We start from the raw sequence: 26,884 nt of genomic DNA on the forward strand, positions 1-26,884 counted from the left end.
GGCTCTGTGTAATTTTGGTCGTGCACCGCAGAGGGAAAAATGTATAATTTAAGCCAGAAATTATTCAGTTAACATAAATGGTTGTTTTAAAAAACAAAAAGTATTCATTAGAGAGAAGCCCAGGAGGGAGGTGCGTCTTTTTTGTCTGCGACGCTGCATGACTGCACACTATTTCTCAACGCAGCTTTGCTTAGGTTAAATCAAGTTTACTCCTGTGTGTTTGTGTGTGTCTGCCCTTAAAGTGTCTATTCGTCCACTCGCATTAAAAAACGTTCATTTGGATGTGTACAGTGTGTTTCCACACATCAAAAGAAATATTAAACAGCAGCGGTCGAATGGCACAAAAAGGTCAATACATTTTTTTTTTAATTAGTTTTAAAGCGCTGTTTTTGCATTAATTTCCTTCGTGTTTGAGTGACTCTTTCTGACAAATCTCCGTGTTTGAGGCAGTAGAGACCCGCAAATTCTTCCCAGCAACAAGAGGCCCAGTAGTGCCAAGCATTGTTGCGCCTCGTCTAGCCTTGCCTTTTAGCGTCATGCGTTGTAGCACCAAGTTTGTAGCGCCTAGCCTTGTACCGCCTTGCGTTTTATCGCCTAGCCTTGTTGTACCTCGCATTGTAGCACCTAGCATTGTAGCGCCTTGCATTGTATCGTCTAGCCTTGTTGTACCTCGCATTGTAGCACCTAGCGTTGTAGCGCCTTGCATTGTATCGTCTAGCCTTATAGCACCTTGCCTTGTAGCGTCATGCGTTGTCGCACCAAGCTTGTAGCGCCTTGTGTTGTGGTGCCTTGCATTGTATCGCCTAGCCTTGTAGCACCATGTATTGTATCGCCTTGTGTTCTAGCTCCTATGGTTGTAGTGCCTACCATTGTCATGCCTTGCGTTGTATCACCTGGCTTTGTAGGGCCATGCGTTGTAGTACCTACTCAGTGGCCTAGTGGTTAGAGTGTGCGCCCTGAGATCGGTAGGTTGGGAGTTCACACCGGCCGAGTCATGCCAAAGACTATAAAACTGGGACCCATTACCTCCCTGCTTTGCACTCAGCATCAAGGGTTGGAATGGGGGGTTAAATCACCACAAAATGATTCCCGGGCGCGGCACCGCTGCTGCCCACTGCTCCCCTCACCTTCCAGGGGCTGAACAAGGGGCTGGGTCAAATCCTGAGGGCAAATTTTGCCACACTTAGTGTGTGTGTTACAATCATTGGTACTTTAACTTTAACCAAGACTGTAGCGCTTAGTGTTCTATCGCCAAGCCTTGTAGTGCCTTGTTTTGTAGCATCATGCATTGTGGCACCTTGTGTTGTATCACCTAGCCTTGTTGTACCTCGCCTTGTAGCGCCTTGCGTTGTATCGTCTAGCTTTATAGCGCATTGCCTTGTAGCGTCATGCGTTGTAGCACCAAGATTGTAGCGCCTTGTGTTCAATCAATCAATCAATGTTTACTTATATAGCCCTAAATCACTAGTGTCTCAAAGGGCTGCACAAACCACAACACAAACCACTACCACATCCCCGATAGGCCCACATAAGGGCAAGGAAAACTCACACCCAGTGGGACGTCGGTGACAATGATGACCCAGTGGGACGTCGGTGACAATGATGACTATGAGAACCTTGGAGAGGACGAAAGCAATGGATGTCGAGCGGGTCTAACATGATACTGTGAAAGTTCAATCCATATTGGATCCAACACAGTCGCGAGAGTCCAGTCCAAAGCGGATCCAACACAGCAGCGTTGCCATGCGTTGTATCGCCTAGCCTTGTAGCACCATGTATTGTATCGCCTTGTGTTCTAGCGCCTATGGTTGTAGTGCCTACCATTGTCATGCCTTGCGTTGTATCACTTGGCCTTGTAGAGCCATGCGTTGAAGTACCAAGCCTGTAGCGCTTAGTGTCGTATCGCCTTGCCTTGTCGTGCCTTGTTTTGTAGCATCATGCATTGTAGCGCCTGGTGTTGTGGTGCTTTGTGTGTGGCGCCTTGTGTTGTATCGCCTAGCCTTGTTGTACCTCGCCATGTAGCGCCTTGCGTTGTATCGTCTAGCTTTATAGGGCATTGCCGTGTAGCGTCATGCGTTGTAGCACCAAGCTTGTAGCGCCTTGTGTTGTGGTGCCTTGCGCTGTATCGCCTAGCCTGGTAGCACCATGTATTGTATCGCCTTGTGTTCTAACTGCTACGGTTGTAGTGCCTACCATTGTCATGCCTTGCGTTGTATCACTTGGCCTTGTAGAGCCATGCGTTGAAGTACCAAGCCTGTAGCGCTTAGGGTTGTATCGCATAGCCTTGTAATGCCTTGTTTTGTAGCATCATGCATTGTAGTGCCTTGTGTTGTGGCGCCTTGCGTTGTATCGTCTAGCCTTATGGCCCCTTGCCTTGTAGTGTCATGCGTTGTAGCACCAAGCTTGTAGCGTCTAGCCTTGTAGTGCCTTGTGTTGTGGTGTTTTGCATTGTATCGCCTAGCCTTGTAGCACCATGTATTGTATCGCCTTGTGTTCTAGCTCCTACTGTTGTAGCGCCTATCATTGTCATGCCTTGTATCACCTGGCCTTATAGCATCATGCGTTGTAGCGCCTACCAATGTCATGCCTTGTATCACCTGGCCTTATAGCATCATGCGTTGTAGCGCCTACCAATGTCATGCCTTGCGTTGTATCACCTGGCCTTGTAGAGCCATGCGTTGTAGTACCAAGCCTGTAGCGCTTAGTGTTGTACCGCCTAGCCTTGTAATGCCTTATTTTGTAGCATCATGCATTGAACACCTTGTGTTGTGGCGTCTTGCCTTGTTTCGCCTAGCCTTGTAGCACATTGTCTTGTAGCGCTTTACGTTGTAGTGCCTACTGCAACCTACTTGTACCACCATGCATTATCGCCTAGATTTATAGCCCCTAACTTTGTAGCCCCTCCCGTTGTAGCACCTAGCCTTGTAGCGCCTTGTGTTGTAGTGCCTAGTTTTGTGTCCCGTTGCCTTGTAGCGCCATGTGTTGTAGCACCTAGCCTTATGGCGCCTTGTATTGTAATGCCTAATTTTGTATCCCCTTGCCTCGTAGCGCCATGTGTTGCAGCGCTTAGCCCTGTGGCGCATTGTGTTGTAATGCCATGCGTTGTAGCGTCACGCATTGTAGCGCCTTGCCTTGTTTTGCCTATAGCCTTGTAGCACCTGGCCTTGTAGCACCATGTGTTGTATCGCCGAGCTTTGTGGCACCTAGATTTGTAGCACCTTGCCTTGTAGTGCCATACATTGTAGCGCCTTGTGTTGTAGCACCAAGCTTGTCGTGCCTAGTCTTGTAGTGCTTTGTGTTGTGGCGCCTTGGTTTTGTATCGCCTAGCTTTGTAGTACACTGCCTTGTAGCGCTTTATGTTGTAGTGTCTACTAAAGCTAATTTCAGTTGTGTATCTTTGATTAAGCGTTTACATGGACTACTGGTTGTTTGTCTGGTTTAGTACAGAGTTGCTGGAATATAAATTAAAAGCACATACTGTAGTAGTGTCTTTATCCATGTCTAATTCCACTAAGTGTAGGTTACTAATGGGTCATTATTTATACAAGAGAGTTTAAAAACAGTTTAAAAATGTCTGTAAATCAAAGAAACAACCTTTCCTTTGATGAGATTGATATGTGGTAAACTTACCCTAAATCTACAGTGGGTTAGCTTGGCTGACAGACTTTATGGAGTCCACGGTCCTCTCTGTCCAGGTGGGCTGCAGGCCTGATAAGAGTACGCTGGCCTTGAGGCCGTAAAAAAGGAATTACCTTCAGCAGCGTGTTTATGAGTGGGGAAGTAAACGACAAACTCAATCACATGTAATCTCCCACGCGTTACAAACAGCATGTGCGTGTATTTACGCTTTCCCGAAAATCGAACTGGACCGGTGGCCGATGACACACGCACAAAGAGTCCGGTTAAAATTCCTAACAGATGGCAGATGTCTTTGCTCTAACTGCTTAGTGTCACTTGCTTTTTTGTGTCTTCAGACAGAACGGGACAGGAGTCCATGTCACAGCCCTTTTCCTGATGACTAACATGTGTGACACTTTTGACGTTGCTTCTTCATGGTTCTCACACATTCTTGACATACAATCCATTCAGCTCTCTGTTGTGTCTTTGCAGGCTCAGTTTGATGCCTAATTGTGTTTGTGAAACATTCCTTTGCTCACTTACAATCTCACAATGCAGTTTTTATGCTATAAACACAGCTGATTGAAACTATAAAACAATACTGTGTCTGTCTTACATTCACTGTAACAGTACACTGACTTACAATCACTGTAAAAGTACGCTGTTACATTTACTGTAACAATACGTTGTCTTTCATTCACTGTAACAGTACACTGTCTTAAATTCACTGTATCAGTACGCTGTCTTACATTCACTGTAAAAGTACGCTGTCTTACATTCATTGGAACAAAACGTTGTCTTTCATTCACTGTAACACTATGCTGTCTTACATTAACTGTAACAATACGTGGTCTTTCATTCACTGTAAAAGTACACTGTCTTAAATTCACTTTATCGGTACGCTGTCTTACATTCAACGTAACAGTATTAAAGTTAAAGTTAAAGTACCAATGATTGTCACACACACACTAGGTGTGGTGAAATTTGTCCTCTGCATTTGACCCATCCCCTTGATCACCCCCTGGAAGGTGAGGGAAGCAGTGGGCGCTACAAGGCCAGGTGCCCGGGAATCAGTTTTGGTGATTTAACCCCTAATTCCAACCCTTGATGCTGAGTGGCAAGTAGGGAGGTAATGGGTCCCATTTCTATAGTCTTTGGTATGACTGGGCCGGGGTTTGAACTCACAACCTATCGATCTCAGGGCGGACACTCTAACCACTAGGCCACTGAGTAGGCTGCCTTACATTCACTGTAGCAGTACATTGTCTTACATTCACAGTAACAGTACGTTGTCTTACATTCACTGTAACAGTACAGTGTCTTAGATTCACTGTAACAGTACAGTGTCTTAGATTCACTGTAACAGGGCGGTATGGTGTAGTGGGTAGAGCGGCTGTGCCAGAAACCTGAGGGGTACAGGTTCGCTCTCCGCCTCTTGACATCCCAATCACTGCCGTTGTGTCCTTGGGCAGGACACTTCACCCTTGCCCCTGGTGCCGCTCACACTGGTGAATGAACGATAGGTGGTGGTCGGAGGGGCCGTAGGCACAAACTGGCAGCCTCGCTTCCGTCAGTCTACCCCAGGGCATCTGTAGCTACAAATGTAGCTTACCACCACCAGGTGTGAATGAATGATGGGTTCTCACTTCTCTGTGAGCGCTTTGATTATGTAATAATAGAAAAGCACTATATAAAATCTAATTCATTATTATTATTATTATTACAGTACACTGTCTTACATTCACTGTAACTGTGTGCTGTCATACATTCACTGTAACAGTGCAGTGTCTTACATTCACTGTAACAGTGCAGTGTCTTAGATTCACTATAACAGTACACTGTCTTACAGTGTACTGCAGGGTTTACAAGTTATTTTGTTGTCTACTGCTTCAAAAGGAGAAGTCCGTCCATAGGTCTTTTTTTTAATTTTATTTTTGAACCAGTGTAGGATACATATTGTATTGACGTCTTGTATTGCGTTTTGTTTTCCGGGTGAACAATGAAAACAGTGTCCATTTTAAAGACGCTAGTTCTCATTGAGTCCCCTTTGTGCTTTTCCACCCGTTATGAAATTTAGTCAATTCACTTGCATACTTTTACGTTTCATGGGGGGTTTGGACTGCGCCAATAATTTTCAACAAGCCAACCAAGCTGCACGCGTGTGTGGTTTCTACTCCACATGTGCACGGGGTAAGCTGTTAGCTATATTACCTGCAATGCTTTAAACCCCTTGTGCAGGTCTGAATGTTAGTTATTTAAATGTTTACCTACATTTGAAGCAACAGCTGTATTGACACATTTGGCAAGGCATGATTTAAAGCAGTCCCATTTATCGATAGTTTTGAAGCCCAAAAAACCTTCATATTGCCTTTCACACACCCTTTTTATTAACTAGTAGAAGTGCCGTTTTTTTGTCATAACACCTTTGGACGCTTGGGGGTAAATTCAAAGGTAAACCATACTGTAGAAAATGCAACTAATTGCAGGAAATGTAGTCTAAATTTAAAAAATTTACGTTCCGTTCCTCTTTCTTTCTTACAGTTTCCAGCCAGACCCTTTGAACATTTTACTGTCCTAACCCTCCACATCATACACATATGGTTGCTATCATAGTCGTAGTGTGTGTACAAACTGTCAGTGACAGGACAGTGTCCCAAATCACTCCCCTTTATTTGTGACACTCATTAGGACTTCAGTTTCTTACATCCTCTGCCAACCTGGTTAAAGTACGATCGTTCGTGTAAGACTGACCGTGGGCTTGTGCGGCTGAGCTGTGAGAGTAGCCGAGGGCCAGCAGTGCCGTCTCCACCAGCTGGGAGAAGAGGATGTCCTTCCGAACTAGCACGAACTCTGCATGATCTTCCCTTCCATCGCATACGTCTGCTTGGATGCCTCCATCTGACTGCTCCACCACGCAGAAGACCGGAATCATCAGACCTAGCAGGGTGGACAAGATTTTCTGTGAGATTGTCTTCATCAACTTGGATGATCTTGTGCAGTTTGGTTGGCCGGTATATTCGGAATCTATAAACCATGATAGGGAAATGTATTGGTTTATTGGTGGACAATTCTCAAAATTGTCTCACAATGACAGGGTACGCTGGAACACCTGGGAATGGACACCTAGGTTTTCCCATCCTTTTCTGGGTTATCCTATGACCAAACATTGCCTTTAGTAAAATAGTCCATTTTGCCATTTCTGCCAACCAGACACACGGAAAAAGTAATTTCTGGGAAAAGCGCAATAACAGCAACAGTGAGATGAAGAAAATAGAAAAAGCAATTTCCCAATTCATATGGAAACAGGGTTTGTATATGTATGTATGTATGTATATACGTATATGTATGTATATACATGTATGTATGTATGTATGTATATACATATATATATGTATGTAAGTATATACATATATATATGTTTGTATATATATAAGATAGATAGATAGATAGATAGATATAGCTAAATAGCGAGCAATTATATATATATATATATATAAATATATATATATATATATATATATATATATATATATATATATATATATATATATATATATACAAAACCCGTTTCCATGAGTTGGAAAATTGTGTTAGATGTAAATATAAACGGAATACAATGATTTGCAAATTATTTTCAACCCATATTCAGTTGAATATGCTACAAAGACAACATATTTGATGTTCAAACTGATAAACTTTTTTTTATTGCAAATAATCATTAACTTTAGAATTTGATGCCAGCAACACATGACAAATAAGTTGGGAAAGGTGGGAATAAATACTGATAAAGTTGAGGAATGCTCATCAAACACTTATTTGGAACATCCCACAGGTGTGCAGGCTAATTGGGAACAGGTGGGTGCCATGATTGGGTATAAAAACAGCTTCCCAAAAAATGCTCCGTCTTTCACAAGAAGGGATGGGGCGATGTACACCCCTTTGTCCACAACTGGGTGAGAAAATAGTCAAAAAGTTTAAGAACAACATTTCTCAAAGTGCAATTGCAAGAAATTTTGGGATTTCAACATCTACGGTCCATAAAATCATCATAAGGTTCAGAGAATCTGGAGAAATCACTCCACGTAAGCGGCATGGCCGGAATCCCTCAGACGGCACTGTATCAAAAACCGACATCAATCTCTAAAGGATATCACCACATGGGCTCAGGAACACTTCAGAAAAACACTGTCACTAAATACAGTTTGTCGCTACATCTGCAAGTGCAAGTTAAAGCTCTACTATGCAAAGCGAAAGCCATTCATCAACAACATCTACAAACGCCGCTGGCTTCTCTCAGCCTGAGATCATCTAAAATGGACTGATGCAAAGTGGAAATGTGTTCTGTGGTCTGACGAGTCCACATTTGTAATTGTTTTTGGATATATTCGACATTGTGTCATCCGAACCAAAGGGGAAGTGAACCATCCAACTGTTATCGACGCAAAGTTCAAAAGCCAGCATCTGTGATGGTATGGGGGTGCATTAGTGGCCAAGGCATGAGTAACTTACACATCTGTGAAGGCACCATTAATGCTGAAAGGTACATCCAGGTTTTGGAACAACATATGCTGCCATCTAAGCCCCTGCTTATTTCAGCAAGACAATGCCAAGTAGGGCTGCGAATCTTTGGGTGTCCCACGATTCGATTTAATATCGATTCTTGGGGTCACGATTTGATTCAAAATCGATTTTTTTTAATTCAACACGATTCTCGATTCAAAAACAATTTTTTCCCCGATTTAAAAGGATTTTCTATTCATTCAATACATAGGATTTCAGCAGGATCTACCCCAGTCTGCTGACATGCAAGCAGAGTAGTAGATTTTTGTAAAACGCTTTTATAATTGTAAAGGACAATGTTTTATCAACTGATTGCAATTATGTAAATTTGTTTTAACTATTAAATGAACCAAAAATATGACTTATTTTATCTTTTTGAAAATATTGGACACAGTGTGTTGTCAATCTTATAAGATGTGATGCAAGTGTAAGCCACTGTGATACTATTGTCCTTTTTTTTTAATGAATGACTAACGATAATGTCAATGAGGGATTTTTAATCACTGCTATGCTGAAATTATAACTAATATTGATACTGTTGTTGATAATATTCATTTTTGTTTCACTACTTTTGGTTTGTTCTGTGTCGTGTTTGTGTCTCCTCTCAATTGCTCTGTTTATTGCAGTTCTGAGTGTTGTTGGGTCAGGTTTGGTTTTGGAATTGGATTGCATTGCTATGGTATTGCTGTTTATTGTTTTGTTGGATTGATGTAAAAAAAAAAAAAAATAATCGATTTTTTAAAAATGAGAATCAATTCTGAATCACACAACGTGAGAATCGCGTTTCATACTCTAATTGATTTTTTCCCACACCCCTGATGCCAAGCCACATTCAGCACGTGTTACAACAGTGTGGCTTCTTAAAAAAAAGAGTGTGGGTACCTTCCTGGCCCGCCTGCAGTCCAGACCTGTCTCCCATTGAAAATGTGTGGCGCATTATGAAGCGTAAAATACGACAGCGGAGACCCCGGACTTTTGAAAGACTGAAGCTCTACATAAAACAAGAATGGGAAAGAATTCCACTTTCAAAGCTCCAACAATCAGTTTCCTCAGTTCTGAAATGTTTATTGAGTGTTGTTAAATGAAAAGGTGATGTAACACAGTGGCGAACATGCACTTTCTCAACTACTTTGGCACGTGTTGCAGCCATGAAATTCTAAGTTAATTATTATTTGCAAAAAATAAATAAAGTTTATGAGTTTGAACATCAAATATCTTGTCTTTGTAGTGCATTCAATTGAATATGGGTTGAAAAGGATTTGCAAATCATTGTATTCCGTTTATATTTACATCTAATACAATTTCCCAACTCATATGGAAACGGGGTTTGTATATATATATATATTTTTTTTCTCTTCCAATGTACACAGATAGATAGATAGATAGATAGATAGATAGATAGATATCTATATTTATGTACATTAGCTATTTTCTAATGTACATAAATATAGATAGATACATAGATATAGGTAAGACAGACAGACAAACATATGGCAAAATGAGCAATATATAGACATTTCAAAACACTGTGTGCGTGCACACACACACGCACAGCGCCGCAGATCGTGCCCTGAGGAGGGAGCACATATTTCACGACCATGTCGACCTATTTGCCTGAAGTGACGAATATTCATTGAACGCTTTAGGCAGTCCGCCCCTTTCTTAAATTTACGTTTATTAGGGACGGCGTGGCGCAGTGGGAGAGTGGCCGTGCGCAACCCGAGGGTCCCTGGTTCAAATCCCACCTAGTACCAACCTGGTCACGTCCGTTGTGTCCTGAGCAAGACACTTCACCCTTGCTCCTGATGGGTTCTGGTTGTCGCCTTGCATGGCAGCTCCCTCCATCAGTGTGTGAATGTGTGTGTGAATGGGTAAATGTGGAAGTAGTGTCAAAGCGCTTTGAGTACCTTGAAGGTAGAAAAGCGCTATACAAGTACAACCCATTTATTTATCATTATTAACGTTGTATTTCCATCCATCCCTTCATTTTCTACCGCTTGTCCCCTTTTGAAGTCGCGGAGTGCTGGAGCCTATCTCAGCTACATTCGGGCGGAAGGCGGAGTACACCCTGGACAAGTCGCCACTTCATCACAGGGCCAACCCAGATAGACAGACAACATTCACACTCACATTCACACACTACGACCAATTTAGTGTTGCCAATCAACCAGGTGCATTTGTTTTTGTTTTCTTTCTTTTCCGCTGGAATAGTGCCCTTATATGGGGAATTAAGGGCGTTTACTTATGCAAATTACGGAGTTAAGGGTGTTTACCTATGCATATTGGGGAAATAAGGGAGTGTTTTTATTTACAAATTATGACAGACATGCACACGCTAACCATTTGGCATTCAGCAACCTAAGAACAGCAGGTGGGAACAATTTGGCCAGTTAAGAACATGTAATGAATTTGAATGGACTCCTCTACCATGAATTGATTAACGTTGACCCCGACTTAAAGAAGTTGAAAAACTTATTCGAGTGTTACCATTTAGTGGTCAATTGTACTGAATATGTACTGAACTGTGCAATCTACTAATAAAAGTTTCAATCAATCACTCAATTAAAACTCTTAGGAAATCACTTAGGAAGAAAGATAAGAGGAAAAGTTAGGAACTTATTGATGAATGGGGCCTAATGCTGCTTGCAAACCATTCTGCAGAATCAAGTCCTCAAACAAAGAATCCCGATAAGTGCCTGTGCTTTTTACCTCTGCCAGGAATGTATGTGATTGCCAACCTTAGTTAGTTAGTTAGCTGGTTAGCAAACAAAAAAACTAGGGATGGGTACTGAATTTGGTACTTTTTGGCACTGGCCGAATCAGTCGGTCCTACGGAAAATCCAATGCACCCATGTTTTGGTTCCTAAGTTGCAAGTGACGCACTTTGGCGCTTATAGCGATCACTCCAGCAGCATGCAGAGCGAACTCAGCCAAACTTTGATTGATTGATTGATTGATTGAAACTTTTATTAGTAGATTGCACAGGACAGTACATATTCTGTACAATTGACGACTAAATGATAACACCCCAATAAGTTTTTTAACTTGTTTAAGTCAGGGTCTACGTTAATCAATTCATGATACAAATATATACTATCAGCATAATACAGTCATTACACAAGTTAATCATCAGAGTATATGCATTAAATTATTTACAGGTGGTTGGGGCGGGGCGGTTAGGTTTGGTTGATATCAGCACTTCAGTCATCAACAATTATATCATCTGAGAAATGGAGATTGAAACAGTGTAGGTCTGACTTCGTAGGATATGTACAGCGAGCTGTGAACATAGTGAGCTCAGAAAGCATAAGAACAAGTATATACATTTGATTATTTATATTTGATTATTTACAATCCGGGGAGGTGGGATGTGTTGGGGGGAGGTGTTAGTTTAGGGTTGTAGTATCAGTATCGATTTCCAGGTACCCAGAATTGGTACCGTACCTGTTCAAATGTAAACAGTGCCTATCCCTAACCATACCTAAAAAAGTTATGAGCGTTTTTTTATTTTTTTTATTTAAACTTTTAGGAAATGTCCGAAATGGGACAAGAAACAAGTGATTTGATTTTGGGGGTGGACCTGATCATTTCTAGTACGTTATCTTACATTGAACGGGCTCTTTGTGTATGTTTGTTCACAACATAAATCTAAAAGTTATGGCCGGATTTTGGTGAAACTTTCTGGAAATGTCCGAAACGGGATAAGAAACATCAAATTCGATTTATGGGGTGACCCGGATCACCGTCTGGATTCAGGATTTTTTAAAAGGATTCTTTACTGTTGGGCTATAGGTCCTGGGCTACGTATGTGCTCTCTGCGTGCTTTTCTAGTTGGGTATGATTTTGAAAATAAGCCACCACGTGGCCAAAGAAAGTTGCATTTGCCAACACTTTGATAGAGAAAATGACAAACACTGTTGAATTCAAGAACGAAGTCCTTGTGGCTCTCCATTTTCTTCCTCCTCTATGATTTCACTCGTTTATTTATGTATTTGTCATTATTTTCTGCATATAAAACTATAATTGTTCTCTATAAAATGTGGTTTGTGTTAATATTTTTGGGCCCCTGTAACGGATTCATTGGACTGACATGATTTTTTATGGGAACAAATTGTCTGGTTTTGTTTTGGTGTTCCCCTTGACATTTTTCAGAATGGATGACCAACAAAAACGGAGGTACCACCTGTATCCCCATAAAACAAATAAAGAAACTGAGTGGAATTGTGTGGAAAGCAGGACACACTTAGACTATGTTTACACTCCAGGACAAAGTGGCCAAAATCTGATTTTTCGAAATGTGATTTTTTTTCCTGCTGAATAAAAAATAGGATTTTTATCCAACTCCAGTACAAACGCGCACAGGTCCCAATGTTCAGTTCAGTTGAGTTCAGTTTTTTATTTTATTTAGATAGCACATTTGAAAACAACCCCAGTCGGCCAAAGTGCTGTAGAGACATAAGATACCATTTGAAACCAAAATAAAGGGACAAAGTCACATTTATATTGTAACACCTAAGGATAAATAAAATGCAATAGTAAAACATACCTTAAAAGAGGTTCAGAATATATCACCTAAAAGACTAAGATGTAATAATTAAATGAATAAAAAATTTATAAAACAAGAAATAAAAACAACCAAGATATCCTGTCTAACTGGATTTGAATGCCAGTGAATAAAAATGTTTTTAGCCTAGATTTAAATTGGCTCAGAGACTGGGACGACCTAATAGATAGTGGAACGTTATTTTACAGTCCGGGCCCTGCCAATGAGAAAGCTCTATCTCAGGCCTGGGGAATTATTTTGACTCTGAGGGCCAAATTTAGAGACAAAAATATGTCTGGGAGCCGGTATATCTGATTTTTAGGAACACTAAAACAAAACCTTAGAATAATGTCTGATTGAATGCGAAAACCGTTTTTTACTGCATGAGACACCAATAATGTACATGAAAATGACGTGGGATTCACAATATTAACTATGAACGATAAAACACTAAATATTGACAACATATGAACATTACACCCCCTCTCGATCGACATATCAAGCAAAACACAACACAAATGCGATAAACAGCGAAATATGAACGTATAGGGTAAAAAAAAAAAAACTTACAATCTGATACATCTGAGATACCACTAAGCTTTAAAACTTTGTCTGAACTAAACTTTAAAACTAAAAATCTCCTTTTGAATCCGTTCCTGACACCCACATTTCAGGCTGACCGCTCTGGAAACACTGTGGAAACGCTACCCCACCCACACTGCTTGGTGCCTCGTCTGAGCTGCTGTGACTTAGATGACCATAGTAACTAATTAGATTACCGTAGTAACTAATTAGATTACCATGGTAACTAGTTTATTATGAAAAAGCGCAGATTCCAACCATTGAAATACATTGTTTAGTTCAAGACTTATGGTCATTTGAAAACATCACTGCACATCATAATGGCAGCTACAGTTTCCCTCTTAAAGATCTAAAAACGTTATTTGGGAATGTCTGGTGGGCCAGATTGAAAAGCTTAACGGGTCGCATGCGGCCCCCGGGCCTTAACTTGCCCAGATCTGCTCTATCTCCTCTAGTTTTTAGCCTAGTTTTTGGGACAGCCAGGATTAGCTGGTCTGAAGACCTCAGAGTCCGGCTGGGACAATACGGCTGCAGCAGCTCAGTAAGCAGGGCTTCTTGGTGTAAGCATTTAAAAACAGTAAGTAGAATTTTAAATTAAATCTAAAAATAACTGGGAGCCAATGAAGGGTAGTCAGTACAGAGGTAATGTGCTCATGTCGTTTAGATTTAGTTAAAAGACGAGCAGCAGAGTTTTGCAAGCGCTGCAGCCGCTGGAGAGAGCCCTGATCCAGGTGTACGTACAAACCCCGTTTCATATGAGTTGGGAAATTGTGTTAGATGTAAATATACACGGAATACAATGATTTGCAAATCCTTTTTAACCCATATTCAGTTGAATATACTACAAAGACAACATATTTGATGTTAAAACTGATAAACATTTTTTTTGTGTGCAAATAATCATTAACTTTAGAATTTGATGCCAGCAACACGTGCAAAGAAGTTGGGAAAAGTTGCAATAAATACTGATAAAGTTGAGGAAGGGTCATTAAACACTTATTTGGAACATCCCACAGGTGTGCAAGCTAATTGGGAACAGCTGGGTGCCATGATTGGGTATAAAAACAGCTTCCCAAAAAATGCTCAGTTTTTCACAAGAAAGGATGGGGTGAGGTACACTCCTTTGTCCACAACTGCCTCAGCAAATAGTCAGTTTAAATTGCAAGAAATTTAGGGATTTCAACATCTAAAGTCCATAATATCATCAAAAGGTTCAGAGAATCTGGAGAAATCACTTCACGTAAGTGGCATGGCCGGAAACCAACATTAAATGACCGTTACCTTCGATCCCTCGGATGGCACTGTATAAAAAACCGACATCAATCTCTAAATGATATCCCCACATGGGCTCAGGAACACTTCAGAAAACACTGTCACTAAATAGAGTTGGTTGCTACATCTGTAAGTGCAAGTTAAAGCTCTACTATGCAAAGCAAAATCCATTTATCAACAATATCCAGAAACGTTGCCGGCTTCTCTGGGCCCGAGATCGTCTAAGACGGACTGACACAAAGTGGAAAAGTGTTCTGTGGTCTGACGAGTCCACATTTCAAATTGTTTTTGGAAATATTCGACATTGTGTCATCCGGACCAAAGGGGAAGCGAACCATCCAGACTCTTATCGACGCAAAGTTTAAAAGCCAGCATCTGTGATGGTATGGGGGTGCATTAGTGACCAAGGCATGGGTAACTTACACATCTGCACCATTACGCACCATTAATGCTGAAAGGTACATCCAGGTTTTGGAACAACATATGCTGCCATCTAACCGCCGTCTTTTTCATGGACGCCCCTGCTTATTTCAGCAAGACAATGCCAAGCCACATTAAGCATGTGTTACAACAGCGTGGCTTGGTAAAAAAAAAGAGTGCGGGTACTTTCCTGGCCAGCCTGCTGTCCAGACCTGTCTCCCATCAAAAATGTGTGGCGCATTATGAAGTGTAAAATACAACAGTGGAGACCCCGGATTGTTGAACGACTGAAGCTCTACATAAAACAAGAATGGGAAAGAATTCCATTTTCAAAGCTTCAAAAATTAGTTTCCTCACTTCCCAAACGTTTATTGAGTGTTTAAAGAAAAGGTGATGTAACACAGTGATAAACATGTCCTTTCCCAACTACTTTGGCACATGTTGCAGCCATGAAATTCTAAGTTAATTATTATTTGCCAAAAAAATATAAAAGTTTATGAGTTTGAAAATCAAAAATCTTGTCTTTGTAGTGCATTCAATCGAATATGGGTTGAAAAGGATCTGCAAGTCATTGTATTCCGTTTATATTTACATCTAAAACAATTTCCCAACTCATATGGAAACGGGGTTTGAACAACAAACAAATCAAATCAACTTTATTTATAAAGCACATTTAAAATTTACCACAGGGGTAGCCAAAGTGCTGTACAATGGGCAGGTTAAAAGATAATACGAGAACCGGGCAAGCAACACAACACAAACATCCATCCATCCATTTTCTACCGCTTATTCCCTTTTGGGGTCGCATGACAAACAGAACATGATAAAAAATAAATAAATAAAACATAAAAACAGATTCACAGCAGGTGTATAATGGGGCGCCATTGCAGCATGGATATCACTCAGTGTTAAAAGCCAAGGAATAAAAGTATGTTTTTAAGAGAGATTTAAAAACAGGAAGAGAGGAGGCTTGTCTAACACTCAGAGGCAGGTCGTTCCAGAGCTTGGGAGCAGCAGCGGCGAAAGCTCTGTCACCTCTAAGCTTCAGCCTTGTGTCAGGGACCGTCAGTAGCAGCTGACAGTAATCCAATGTGGACTCGGCGTCACTTGTATGCGCTGTTCGATGAAATTAATACAAAGAAAGTCACATTCAGGTCATATTGCCGTTTAGACTGAAGTCCCATTTCAAAAGATGCGATTCCCGTCGGACTACCTCCTGATGTGGCCTGAATCCGATGCGAGATGATCAGATCTGAAGCACTTTGGAGCCTTTAGACTGGCAAAAAAATCCGATTTGGTGTCCAGTGAAAACAAGTTTGCTTCAGGTGTGACTTTCACATGCTCTAAGAAGACCAACTGCTTACATAAATGTCCTTTGAGTTAGGGGACTAATGAAGTCACGCCGTCCTTCATCGGTTTTATACCTCCAGCCTTTTGTTGTGCAGCTGACAGGAGATGAAAGCAGTGGGTGAAGAATGATGGACCAGAGAGCGTTAGGCAGCGTCCCAGCACTAATAATGCGGGGCAATGTGTTTTACGGCGGGCAGGCGCATGGCAGCAGACTCTGTAGCATTAACCCCCCCCCTCACTCCATCCCACTCATTGTTTTAATCAGTCAATTCCTATATTTCTATTTCCTCCTCATTAATCACTGCAACCCGCGGGCCTCCGGGCGCTCGCCGAGTGAGTTACACACCGGAGCGCCGTGCCAATTGGAGTAAGTGACTTTTTCCCCCAGCAGGGAAATATAACTGTCAACGCGGCGCGGGCCCTGCCGCGCTCGCTCTCTCTCGTTTCGAGAATTCCCGTCGCTCTCGCCCGTGCTCTGGTTTGGACCATGCGACGCAGCCTCAAACCTCTAATCCCGCTAATATGCATGATGGGTGTTTTAAAATAAGACGTGTGTGTGTGTGTGTGTGTCCTTGTGGCAACCGTGCGGTTTGGACGGGACAGGACGACTTTCCCGTCTTCAGAGGAAAAAGCTGTCATTATTACTAACTGGCCCACTCGGCACCAGGGAACCCCTTCCTCCCTACTTCCTCCTTTGCCGGCATGCCACAACGTCACCTGTTCCCTGGTCTTCTTTGGCCTCCTTGCTTGCTTTGATAACCTCTTGCCCTACCGACCACGCACGCCGCAAATTTCATGTTTCTTATCCCAGCGAGAGAAGCCCAGGAATGCTTGATGGTAAATATTGGGGAGGAGCGTCCAAAAGTATAAATATCGCTCTAATTTTAGTCAAAGGGAAAACCGCTCTTGGGGGTTAAACGTGGGGCCAACATATGGCAGCGGCATAAATGAATACATAAAAACCAAGCAGCTCTCTCTGTGAATACTGCAATCGATAACAATCCACAGTGAGCGGTGTAAATCTTCTTTATACACTGCAATCACCTTTATTTGTTGTGGAAGCCCACCCTCACACCCACCAGACATGGAAATGTAGGCCTGCCTTTCTGTACGGAGGTCAAAGGGTCAAAGCAGATTATAGCCACATTTTTTTCTAATTTGCTCAGCTTCTGCCTTTTTTCCACAGGAAATAATGCAAATAGAAATAAACAATTCATTTTTTCAACTGTACAGGCAAGGTTTTATATCAGGGGTTCTTAACCTTTTATGCCCTACCTTTCCACTACAAAGGGGCCCACTCAAATTAGTCATTTTACTCTTGATTAAGATCTTATTCAATAATCATATCAAACCTACTTACTTTTACCAGTTTAAAACTTGTCAATTGAGGAAAATTTTGCACTAATAACAAAGACTGTTGTCAATGTAGAGGTTAGATCAAACATAATGCAAAAGAAGGGACATGTGAAAACCGATTAATAATTCATTTGCATGCATTCTAAAATAAAAATCTCAATAAAATTATGACAAAATTCTTTAGTCATAATTTTTAGCTCTCTATGACACCGTTTACACTGTAGGCCAACGTGGCCCAAATCGGATTTTTTTCGAAATCAGATTTGTTTCCAGCTGACCGCTTACACTGCAAGTAAAATGTGATCATTATCAGTACTAACGGGCCCCAATATGGCCCCAATGTGGCCTCGACGTCACTTGCATGCGCAGTTCGATAAAGTGAAAACAAAAGAAGTTGACCGGATTCCGTAAATAAACAAGGAAGTCGCTACGACAAGAGTCATACCAAAGACTATAAAAATGGGACCCATTACCTCCCTGCTTGGCACTCAGCATTAAGGGTTGGAATTGGGGGTTAAATCACCATAAATTATTCCCGGGCGCGGCACCGCTGCTGCCCACTGCTCCCCTCACCTCCCAGGGGGTGATCAAGGGTGATGGGTCAAATGCAGAGAATAATTTCGCCACATCTAGTATGTGTGTGACAATCATTGGTACTTTAACTTTAACTTTTCAAAATAAAAAAGTGTTTTTTTTGACGTAAAAAAAAAAAGTTATATAATGTATAAATGAATATATATAGTGTAATATATTTGGAAGGGTTTTAATATTTTTATCACTATTAAGTAGAGGCAACACATATATATATATATATAAATATATATATATATATATATACACACACACACACACACACACACACACATCCATCCATCCATTTCCTACCGCTTATTCCCCTTTGGGGTCACAGGGGGCGCTGGTGCCTATCTCAGCTACAATCGGGCAGAAGGCCGGGTACACCCTGGACAATTCCCCACATCATTGCAGGGCCAATACACAAACACACACACACATATATATATATATATATATATATATATATATATATATATATATATATATATATATATATATATATATATATATATATATATATATATATATACATACATATATACATATATCAGTATATACATACAGTGGGGGAAAAAGTATTTAGTCAGCCACCGATTGTGCAAGTTCTCCCACTTAAAAGGATGACAGAGGTCTGTAATTTTCATCATAGGTATAGTTCAATTGTGTGAGACAGAATGTGAAAAAAAAATCCAGGAATTCACATTGTAGGAATTTTAAAGGATTCATTTGTAAATTATGGTGGAAAATAAGTATTTGGTCAACCATTGAAAGCTCTCACTGATGGAAGGAGGTTTTCGCTCAAAATTTCACGATACATGGCCCCATTCATTCTTTCCTTAACACGGATCAATCGTCCTGTCCCCATAGCAGAAAAACAGCCCCAAAGCATGATGTTTCCACTCCCATGCTTCACAGTAGGTATGGTGTTCTTGGGATGCAACTCAGTATTCTTCTTCCTCCAAACCCGACGTGTTGAGTTCATACCAAAAAGTTCTATTTTGGTTTCATCTGACCACATGAAATTTTCCCAATCCTCTGCTGTATCACCCATGTATTCATTTTGGTATAAACTCAACTTGTTGTGTTTGGAAGAAGAAGAATACTGAGTTGCATCCCAAGATCACCATACCTACTGTGAAGCATGGGGATGGAAACATCATGCTTTGGGGCTGTTTTTCTGCTAAGGGGACAGGATTGATCGGTGTTAAGGAAAGAATGAATGGGGCCATGTATCGTGAGATTTTGAGCCAAAACATCCTTCCATCAGTGAGAGCTTTGAATGGTTGACCAAATACTTATTTTCCACCATAATTTACAAATAAATTCTTAGAAATTCCTACAATGTGAATTCCTGGATTTTTTTTTCACATTCTGTCTCTCACAGTTGAAGTGTACCTATGATGAAAATTACAGACCTCTGTCATTCTTTTAAGTGGGAGAACTTACACAATCGGTGGCTGACTAAATACTTTATATATATATATATATATATATATATATATATATATATATATATATATATATATATATATATATATATATATATATATATATATATATATATATACACACACACACAAAATATATATATATATACACTGTACATGTATGTATATAAATACATATATGTATATATATATACACTTATATGTGTGTATGTATATATACATATATGTACATATGTGTATATGTATGTAAATACATATATGTATATGTGTATATATGTATGTATATATATATATTTGTGTATGTATATATAATGTGTATATATATATATATTTACATATATAGATATGTGAATGTATTTATATACATATGTATATATATAAATACAAATATATATATATATATATAAATACATATATGTATATGTGTATATATGTATATATATATAATGTGTGTATATATGTATAATGTATTTATATATGAATATATATAATATAAATATATAATATTGCTCACCGAAACCGGATGTTGTGACATATCCACTTCCACTGGCAGTCTGCACCTTCCCCCTGGCACACGAATGACGTAGCTCGGCCAAATATGATGCAAAGTCACGTTCAGGTCGCCCTTGTCGTTCAGACTCAAGTCACATTTTAAAAGATCAGATTCCAATCGGATTCGTCCTATCTCCTGATGTAAGCAGGATCTGATGCAAAATCACTTTGGAACGATTAGACTGGCAAAATAAAATCCAATCCGTCACTCGAGGGCAAAACAATTAGATTTGGTGGACAATGTAAACGAGGCCTATGATTTGACATTTACATTCAATTACACAGTGCTGAAATAAACACATTCTAACTTAATAATGAATAACAATATATGTTTCTTAAATAAACTGTCGATAACATTTAAATGCAAATGAAAATACAGCTTCACCAACTTAGTCATAATGTTTGCGCTTTAGCTCCAGACTTCTTCTGTTTGTTTGATATTGTAATTACTGCCACAAGTGGTGGAAACGTGTACTACAAATTAGTATCAATGTGGCCCATTCGGATCACAGCTGAGAAACAGATCTTTTCTGGCGACTCTCTATGGGGTGCTTTCGGCCCACCAATAGGCTGGGCCGGACATTACAACATTTCACTGTTTTAAGTAACATTTTATCAGTCATACAAGCCACACCTGTCAACATTTTAAAATAGAGGAATTTTCACCGGACATAAAGTATTTGTCATTTACACAGCTGCCTGCCACACGCCCCGCCCCGACAGTGCTATTGTTACACCGATGTCTACCGAGTCTTCCTGAGGACACTGCTGAGCGTTTTATGGAAGGAAAAAAAAAAGTGTGTTTTTTTATATCAAAATAAAATCTAAATATGGGAGTTTTGGGGGGGAAACCACAGGGTTTACAGTGGGGCTGGGCGATATGGCTGAAAACTGTATCATGATATAAGTGTATCATATCTGTCGATATCCATTACGTATGTATTGCAATATATATTGATGTTGTTTTATGGCCCAGAAAAAAGAAGCAATACGCAAAGCAAGTCACCATTTTTATTAATGAATAACAGCAAGGGTTCCACCCCCGAATAAATTGGGGCCGTAAGCAGAATTTTATTTTGGGGGCCACACCCCCATCATTGCAAAATGTGTTCACGCTTTTGTATTCATGTTAAATGATTTTTATAGTTTTTTCATCGTACTTGAATTAATTTTGATGCATGGTCTTTACTTAGACAAATCCATGAGAATAACTCTGTTCAATTTATGTTTTAATGCAAAATAATACATTTAACATGATGGAGAAATGTGCCCTTATGTTCTTACCACTTAAAGAGCAGGAAAAGGCTTGGAAAAAAATCGCTGTACAATTTTAAATATAGCGCCTTGTCATTGGTTCATTTACATGTGCTTCACGCAAAATGGGGGCCCACGCACAGCAGGTGATTTGCATCTAATTTTAAACATTTAATGGTCACGCAAGTGTAAAGATAACTTCACATTAATTCCCTGACCAGTTTATGGTCATATTTTTTTCAACTAAGCTCCCAAAAAGGTATATGCTTTCATCTTAATGACAAATCCTCAAAGCTCTCTGCCGTTTTATATTGTTTATTTTTTTATCGAATTCATCGGTTTCACAGTTTGGAAAGGGTATACAGCGTAACATTATAGCGGTGCGACATGTAAAAGCCGACATTTTCATTTTTTTTGCACAACTGTTCTTTATGCAAGGTGGCATCAGAATGGGTGGACAAAGACATACTGTACCCCCAATCGTTTTACACCTTTGGAAGTGTGCGAAAGTTGTAACCCAGGTTAGACGGGACATGCTGTGTCCAAAGAAAAATATATTGTGTACGTTACACCAGACGCAGGTGCTGACGCCACCTAATGCTGTCATTGCTGTGTGAAAGCACGAATACTTGTGACAACATCTGTTTTTTGTGGAAAACAGGGGTGTCAAACTTGTTTTTATTGCAATCAGAAAGCCATATTGAATGATGTGGTGGACTAGTATAAATGTAGATGATCACACTGAATGACGGCGCGAACCATATCTAATGATATGGAAGACAACATTGAATGACGTGCACTTTAAATGATGTGGCGGACCACATTTAGTATTGTGGAGGACCACATTGAATGACGTGGCGGTCCACAACATATGATGTGGCGGACGACGACAAATGATGTGACAGTCCACGTTAAATGATGTGACAGTCAAAGTTAAATGATGTAACTGGCCAATTTAAATGATGTGACAGATCACAATGAATGATGTGACAGTTCACTTCAATGATGTGACAGATAACAACAAATGATGGGGCGGACCACATACAAAGATGTGAAAGACCACATTGCATGACGTGACAGGCCACATTAAAGGACATGGAGGACAACACTGAATGACGTAGCAGGCCACGCTAAATGATGTTGAGGAACACAATAGATCTCCAGTCCAAAGGCAAAACCCACTAACTCAATTTTGGTCAAAACTGAGGTGATAATGATTTTGGAGTTCCTAGGTGATATGCTTTACATTAGTGTATGCAATATTGTAATCTGTTCCGTAAGTAACCTGTTACGCGCATGGCAGGACCTAGCAACTACCACATAACCGCGTAGATACAACAGAAAAACCTAGTATCTCAAGGGACCAATCAGAGCTTCTTTGTCAGTCGCCATATTGTCTTTAATGAGACATTTGCACGAATGGGGGCCGACGGTCAACCTGATTTTGAGATATTTTGGCACGAGGGGATATTTGGAAGATTGGCCCAGGACGTTGCAAGCACCTTCATTAAATGTATCGTTCTCTATTCTTCCCCTTGCATACTCTTTTGGGCAGATAACTGTGGAGGTCAAAATAAAATCTGGAGGCTGTACACGGCTCTTGCCCAATGTGCAAACGCAGAATGGGGCCTACCCGAGATTGTGATAAAATATCTGGAGAAAGGGCACACGTTCATGAGAGCAGATTCAATCCATGGCTCAATCGGCAAGAAAATGAAAGCTCAAGAAAACATCTATACGTTTGATGACTTTGTAGATCTTTGTAAGACAGCATCAAAATAGATTGGTTTTCCTTTGTTTTCTCAAAATCAGCTAGAAGTGAGTTACTAGGTTTTGCCTTTGGACGGGAGAGATGCTGTGGCGGTCCACATTAAATGAAGTTGAGGACCAAATTAAATGATGTGGGGGACTGCGTTAAATGACGTGGCGAGCCAGATTGAATGATATGGAGCACCACAGTAAATGATGTGGAGCACCACAATAGATGAAGTGGCAAACCACATCAAATGATGTGAAAAACCACTTTAAATGACATGACAGGCCACATTAAATGACGTGAAGGACCACATTAAATGACGTGAAGGACCACATTAAATGACGTGAAGGACCACATTGAATGATGGGACGGACCACATACAAAGATGTCAAAGACCAAATTGAATGGCATGACTGGCCACGTTGAATGATGTGGAGGACCATGTTAAATGGTGTGGTGGGCCACGATAAATGATATAGAGCACCACAATAACAGATTTGGAGGGCCATATTTTAAAAACGATGTGGAGAACCACAATAACTGATGTGGAGGGCCACGTTTTAAAAACGATGTGGAGAACCACATTAAATGATTTGGAGTACCACTATAAATGTGGCAAGCGGGATCCGACCCCCGGCCTTGAGTTGGACACATGTGATGTAAAAGGCATGAATGCATAAATGCTGGATTCTCTCGATGTTGTGGATTTTGAGAAAACCTTTGGACCCTCCGCCCATCGCGTATACCGTATCTTACCTCCAAGGGGTCTAAGCGGCGCCCCATTGTGGCGCACGCGGGGCCCCGTGGGGCTGCCGTTGAGCTCTAGGCGCCCCTTCTTCCCCGGCGGCGGCAGGCTGCCGAGGTCCGGGCTGCTGCCTCCACCTCCTCTGCGCTCAGGACTGTCCTGCGTGATGGGACTCTCCCCTCCTCGCTCCATCCTCTTCCAGATCCCCAGAGGAGCTCCAGCCAGAGAGAAAGAGTCTGGGAACAAACCGGAAGACACTTTTTATGATACAGCAGCAGGTGTTAGCCTTGTTATTTTTTTCATCTATTATTTTTCTATAAATGTTCTATACTTTGACAGTCCTAAATCATTACAGTTTCCATTCAACATTTTGTCCTTTTTTGGTCCTTTAGAAAGACAGTTTTCCACAAAAAGCAAGCGTTGAGGTGATATTTTTGCATATCTATCTTCATGCTCCAAAACAGGATATTGTTTTTGTTAACTTTTTTAATAACCATCTTTTTCATAAAGTCCAATGTTTTATTGTCTTTCTCAACTCGCCCTCACTGATGTTGACTTTACATCTTTTCATGAAATGACTTTCTCAAGGCTTCTGATTGGCTCGTTGGGTAAAAGAGGACAACCTCTTGCTTTGGCATGACAACCTGCAAACACGTTTTTATTTGGACATTTGATTATATTATTCTTGCATTGTATTGTTTTTGGCAGGGTGCTTTGGACCCCGAGGGCCCACTCAAGTATTGAATTAGTAATCCTATTCTTGATTTTAATCATATTCAATAATTATATCCAACTTATTTACAGTAAACGGGATAAACTTTGTCAAATAATAGGAAATCATGTATTAATCACAAGGATTATTATCAAAGCTTTAGTCAGGCTGCTTACGAAATTAATTACTTATCTAATATACTGCAAAATAAGTGACTGGGATGAAAAATAAATGAACATAAAATTACGCAGCGCAAAAATTATTACATTTGAAGTTTAATAATAATAAATAATATATATGCTTTCTAAATAAAATGAAAACACAACTTCTCCCCTTTAGTCATCATTTTTGCGATTAAGAACCTTCTCTATGACTTTAGCCCCAGACTTTTTCTGTTTGTTTGACACTGTCATTACTGCCACCAGTGGTGGAAAAGTGTATGACAACTGAGTACCACTGTGACCCATACGGACCACACTTGAGAAACAAATGTTTTTTGGCGACCATCTCGGGGGCCCGACTCCACGGTTACGAAAGACTGGTTTTGGCAATACTCTATATTAACAGTCTTGCTATTATCCCATATACCGATACTTGTGAACACTTCATATCCGATACAAATATCCATCGATCTTGATATATGCCACAGCACTTTCCTTAAACTAAAGTTGAATCAACACTGCAATCTAGGACAAATACTGCAATGTACCTTCTTTTATGACAATATCGTAACATATTTCGGCCTTCATTATCGAAAAAAAAAAGCAATTGTATTAATTATCAATGAAACACTTTAGGAAAATCTCCTAAGTGAAGACTTTTTAATGCGCATTGCCATGGAAATATAGGAAATAAAGCAGAGACAGAACAGAGCTGCTGTAGAAACAAGCAGTCTAGTGTGTGTGTGTGTGTGTGTGTGTGTGTGTGTGTGTGTGTGTGTGTGTGTGTGTGTGTGTGTGTGTGTGTGTGTGCGTGCGTGCGTGCGTGCGTGTGTGCGTGTGTGTGTGTGTGTATGTGTTTAATACAAGCTAATGCATTAGAAGTCTTTTGCCAGGCCAGACACAGCTTGCTGAAGCCAAATGGACGTCTTTTATTTACTCTGGTGGCCCCCTGGACAATATCTGCTGGCATGTGTCACTGAGGAAGAGGAGGAGCGAGATAAGAGAGAGAGCGAGGAGATGGAGGGCGGGATAGTATTTGTCTATTAAGGACTGCGAACACGCTGCGCTCGGCGGATATTTTCCAACGATTGGTCAGAGAAAATGGAAAGTGCACGCTTGCGTTCACGTTTGATTACCTCACACTTTTTACGCTCTTTTTTTTTTCCTGCGCCAGCTGTGGAAAACGATGACCTGCGCCAAATTTTATTAGCGGAATTACCTTTTTAAATACAAATTTTTCCTTTTGTGTGTGTAAAGTATTTAAATGAACTACAACTTCTTGTGACCATTGAAAGAAGAGATTAATACTAATATGTTTAGTAACATTAATCACTTTATACAGAAGTTTATTTTAAGTCAATTTAACTCCTTAAAGCCATTTCATGCAATTATAATTTAAGCAAAGGTAATATTCTTTATTGTCATTGCACACAGTACACAGCAAGACTTGGTTTGGCGCTCCACTTATTTATTATTTATTTTGATGTTTGTGTTTCAATGTGCTGTTTATAGAAAAGATCAAAACAACCTCGAAAACAAAGACTTTAAGAACTGCTAAATCTTCCATATTCTGCAAGCATGTTAAAACAAACAACTGCAAAGAAAAAATTAAATACATGCGAATAAAAAGTCATAGAGTATACTTTTGGGGTATCTTAGTACACAAAAATTGTCCTTAGAAGCATTTTTTTCAAAATGTAACAGATTGTTCAATTCAAAAGTTAAATAGCTTAAAATCCGCCACATAGTTTTTAAAATTGCATCATGCCTTCGTTTTTTTTAACTACTCTGGGGAAAAAAATAGTTAGTTTTAAAACCATTTAACTAAAGCTGCACTGATTGGTTGGCCACTGATCGGTATTGACTCATTTTTGTGAAAAGTTTGGTATTGGCCAATCCTGACCAATGCCGATAACATCTGGCTGATAGTTGATTTACTTTCAGTCCCCCATCTAGTAACTAGCACTTTTTTATATGTT

The 26,884-nt window shown here is 40.2% G+C and overlaps 1 protein-coding gene across 2 annotated transcripts in view; it reads right to left on the minus strand.

Annotated features, from left to right (window-relative positions):
- Nucleotides 1-26,884, minus strand: part of satb2 (SATB homeobox 2) — an 86,884-nt gene that overhangs the window by 50,167 nt on the left and 9,833 nt on the right. For both annotated transcript variants that reach the window (XM_061879624.1, XM_061879623.1), the window contains exons 2-3: nt 24,044-24,268; nt 6,370-6,555 (exon numbers count right to left, since the gene is read on the minus strand). In XM_061879624.1, the coding sequence (XP_061735608.1) occupies nt 6,370-6,555; nt 24,044-24,224 (367 nt within the window). In that variant the 5' untranslated portion in view covers nt 24,225-24,268. The remainder of the gene's footprint in view (nt 1-6,369; nt 6,556-24,043; nt 24,269-26,884) is intronic.

This window comes from Nerophis ophidion, linkage group LG19, assembly GCF_033978795.1.
Source record: "Nerophis ophidion isolate RoL-2023_Sa linkage group LG19, RoL_Noph_v1.0, whole genome shotgun sequence".
Lineage (NCBI taxonomy): Eukaryota > Metazoa > Chordata > Actinopteri > Syngnathiformes > Syngnathidae > Nerophis > Nerophis ophidion.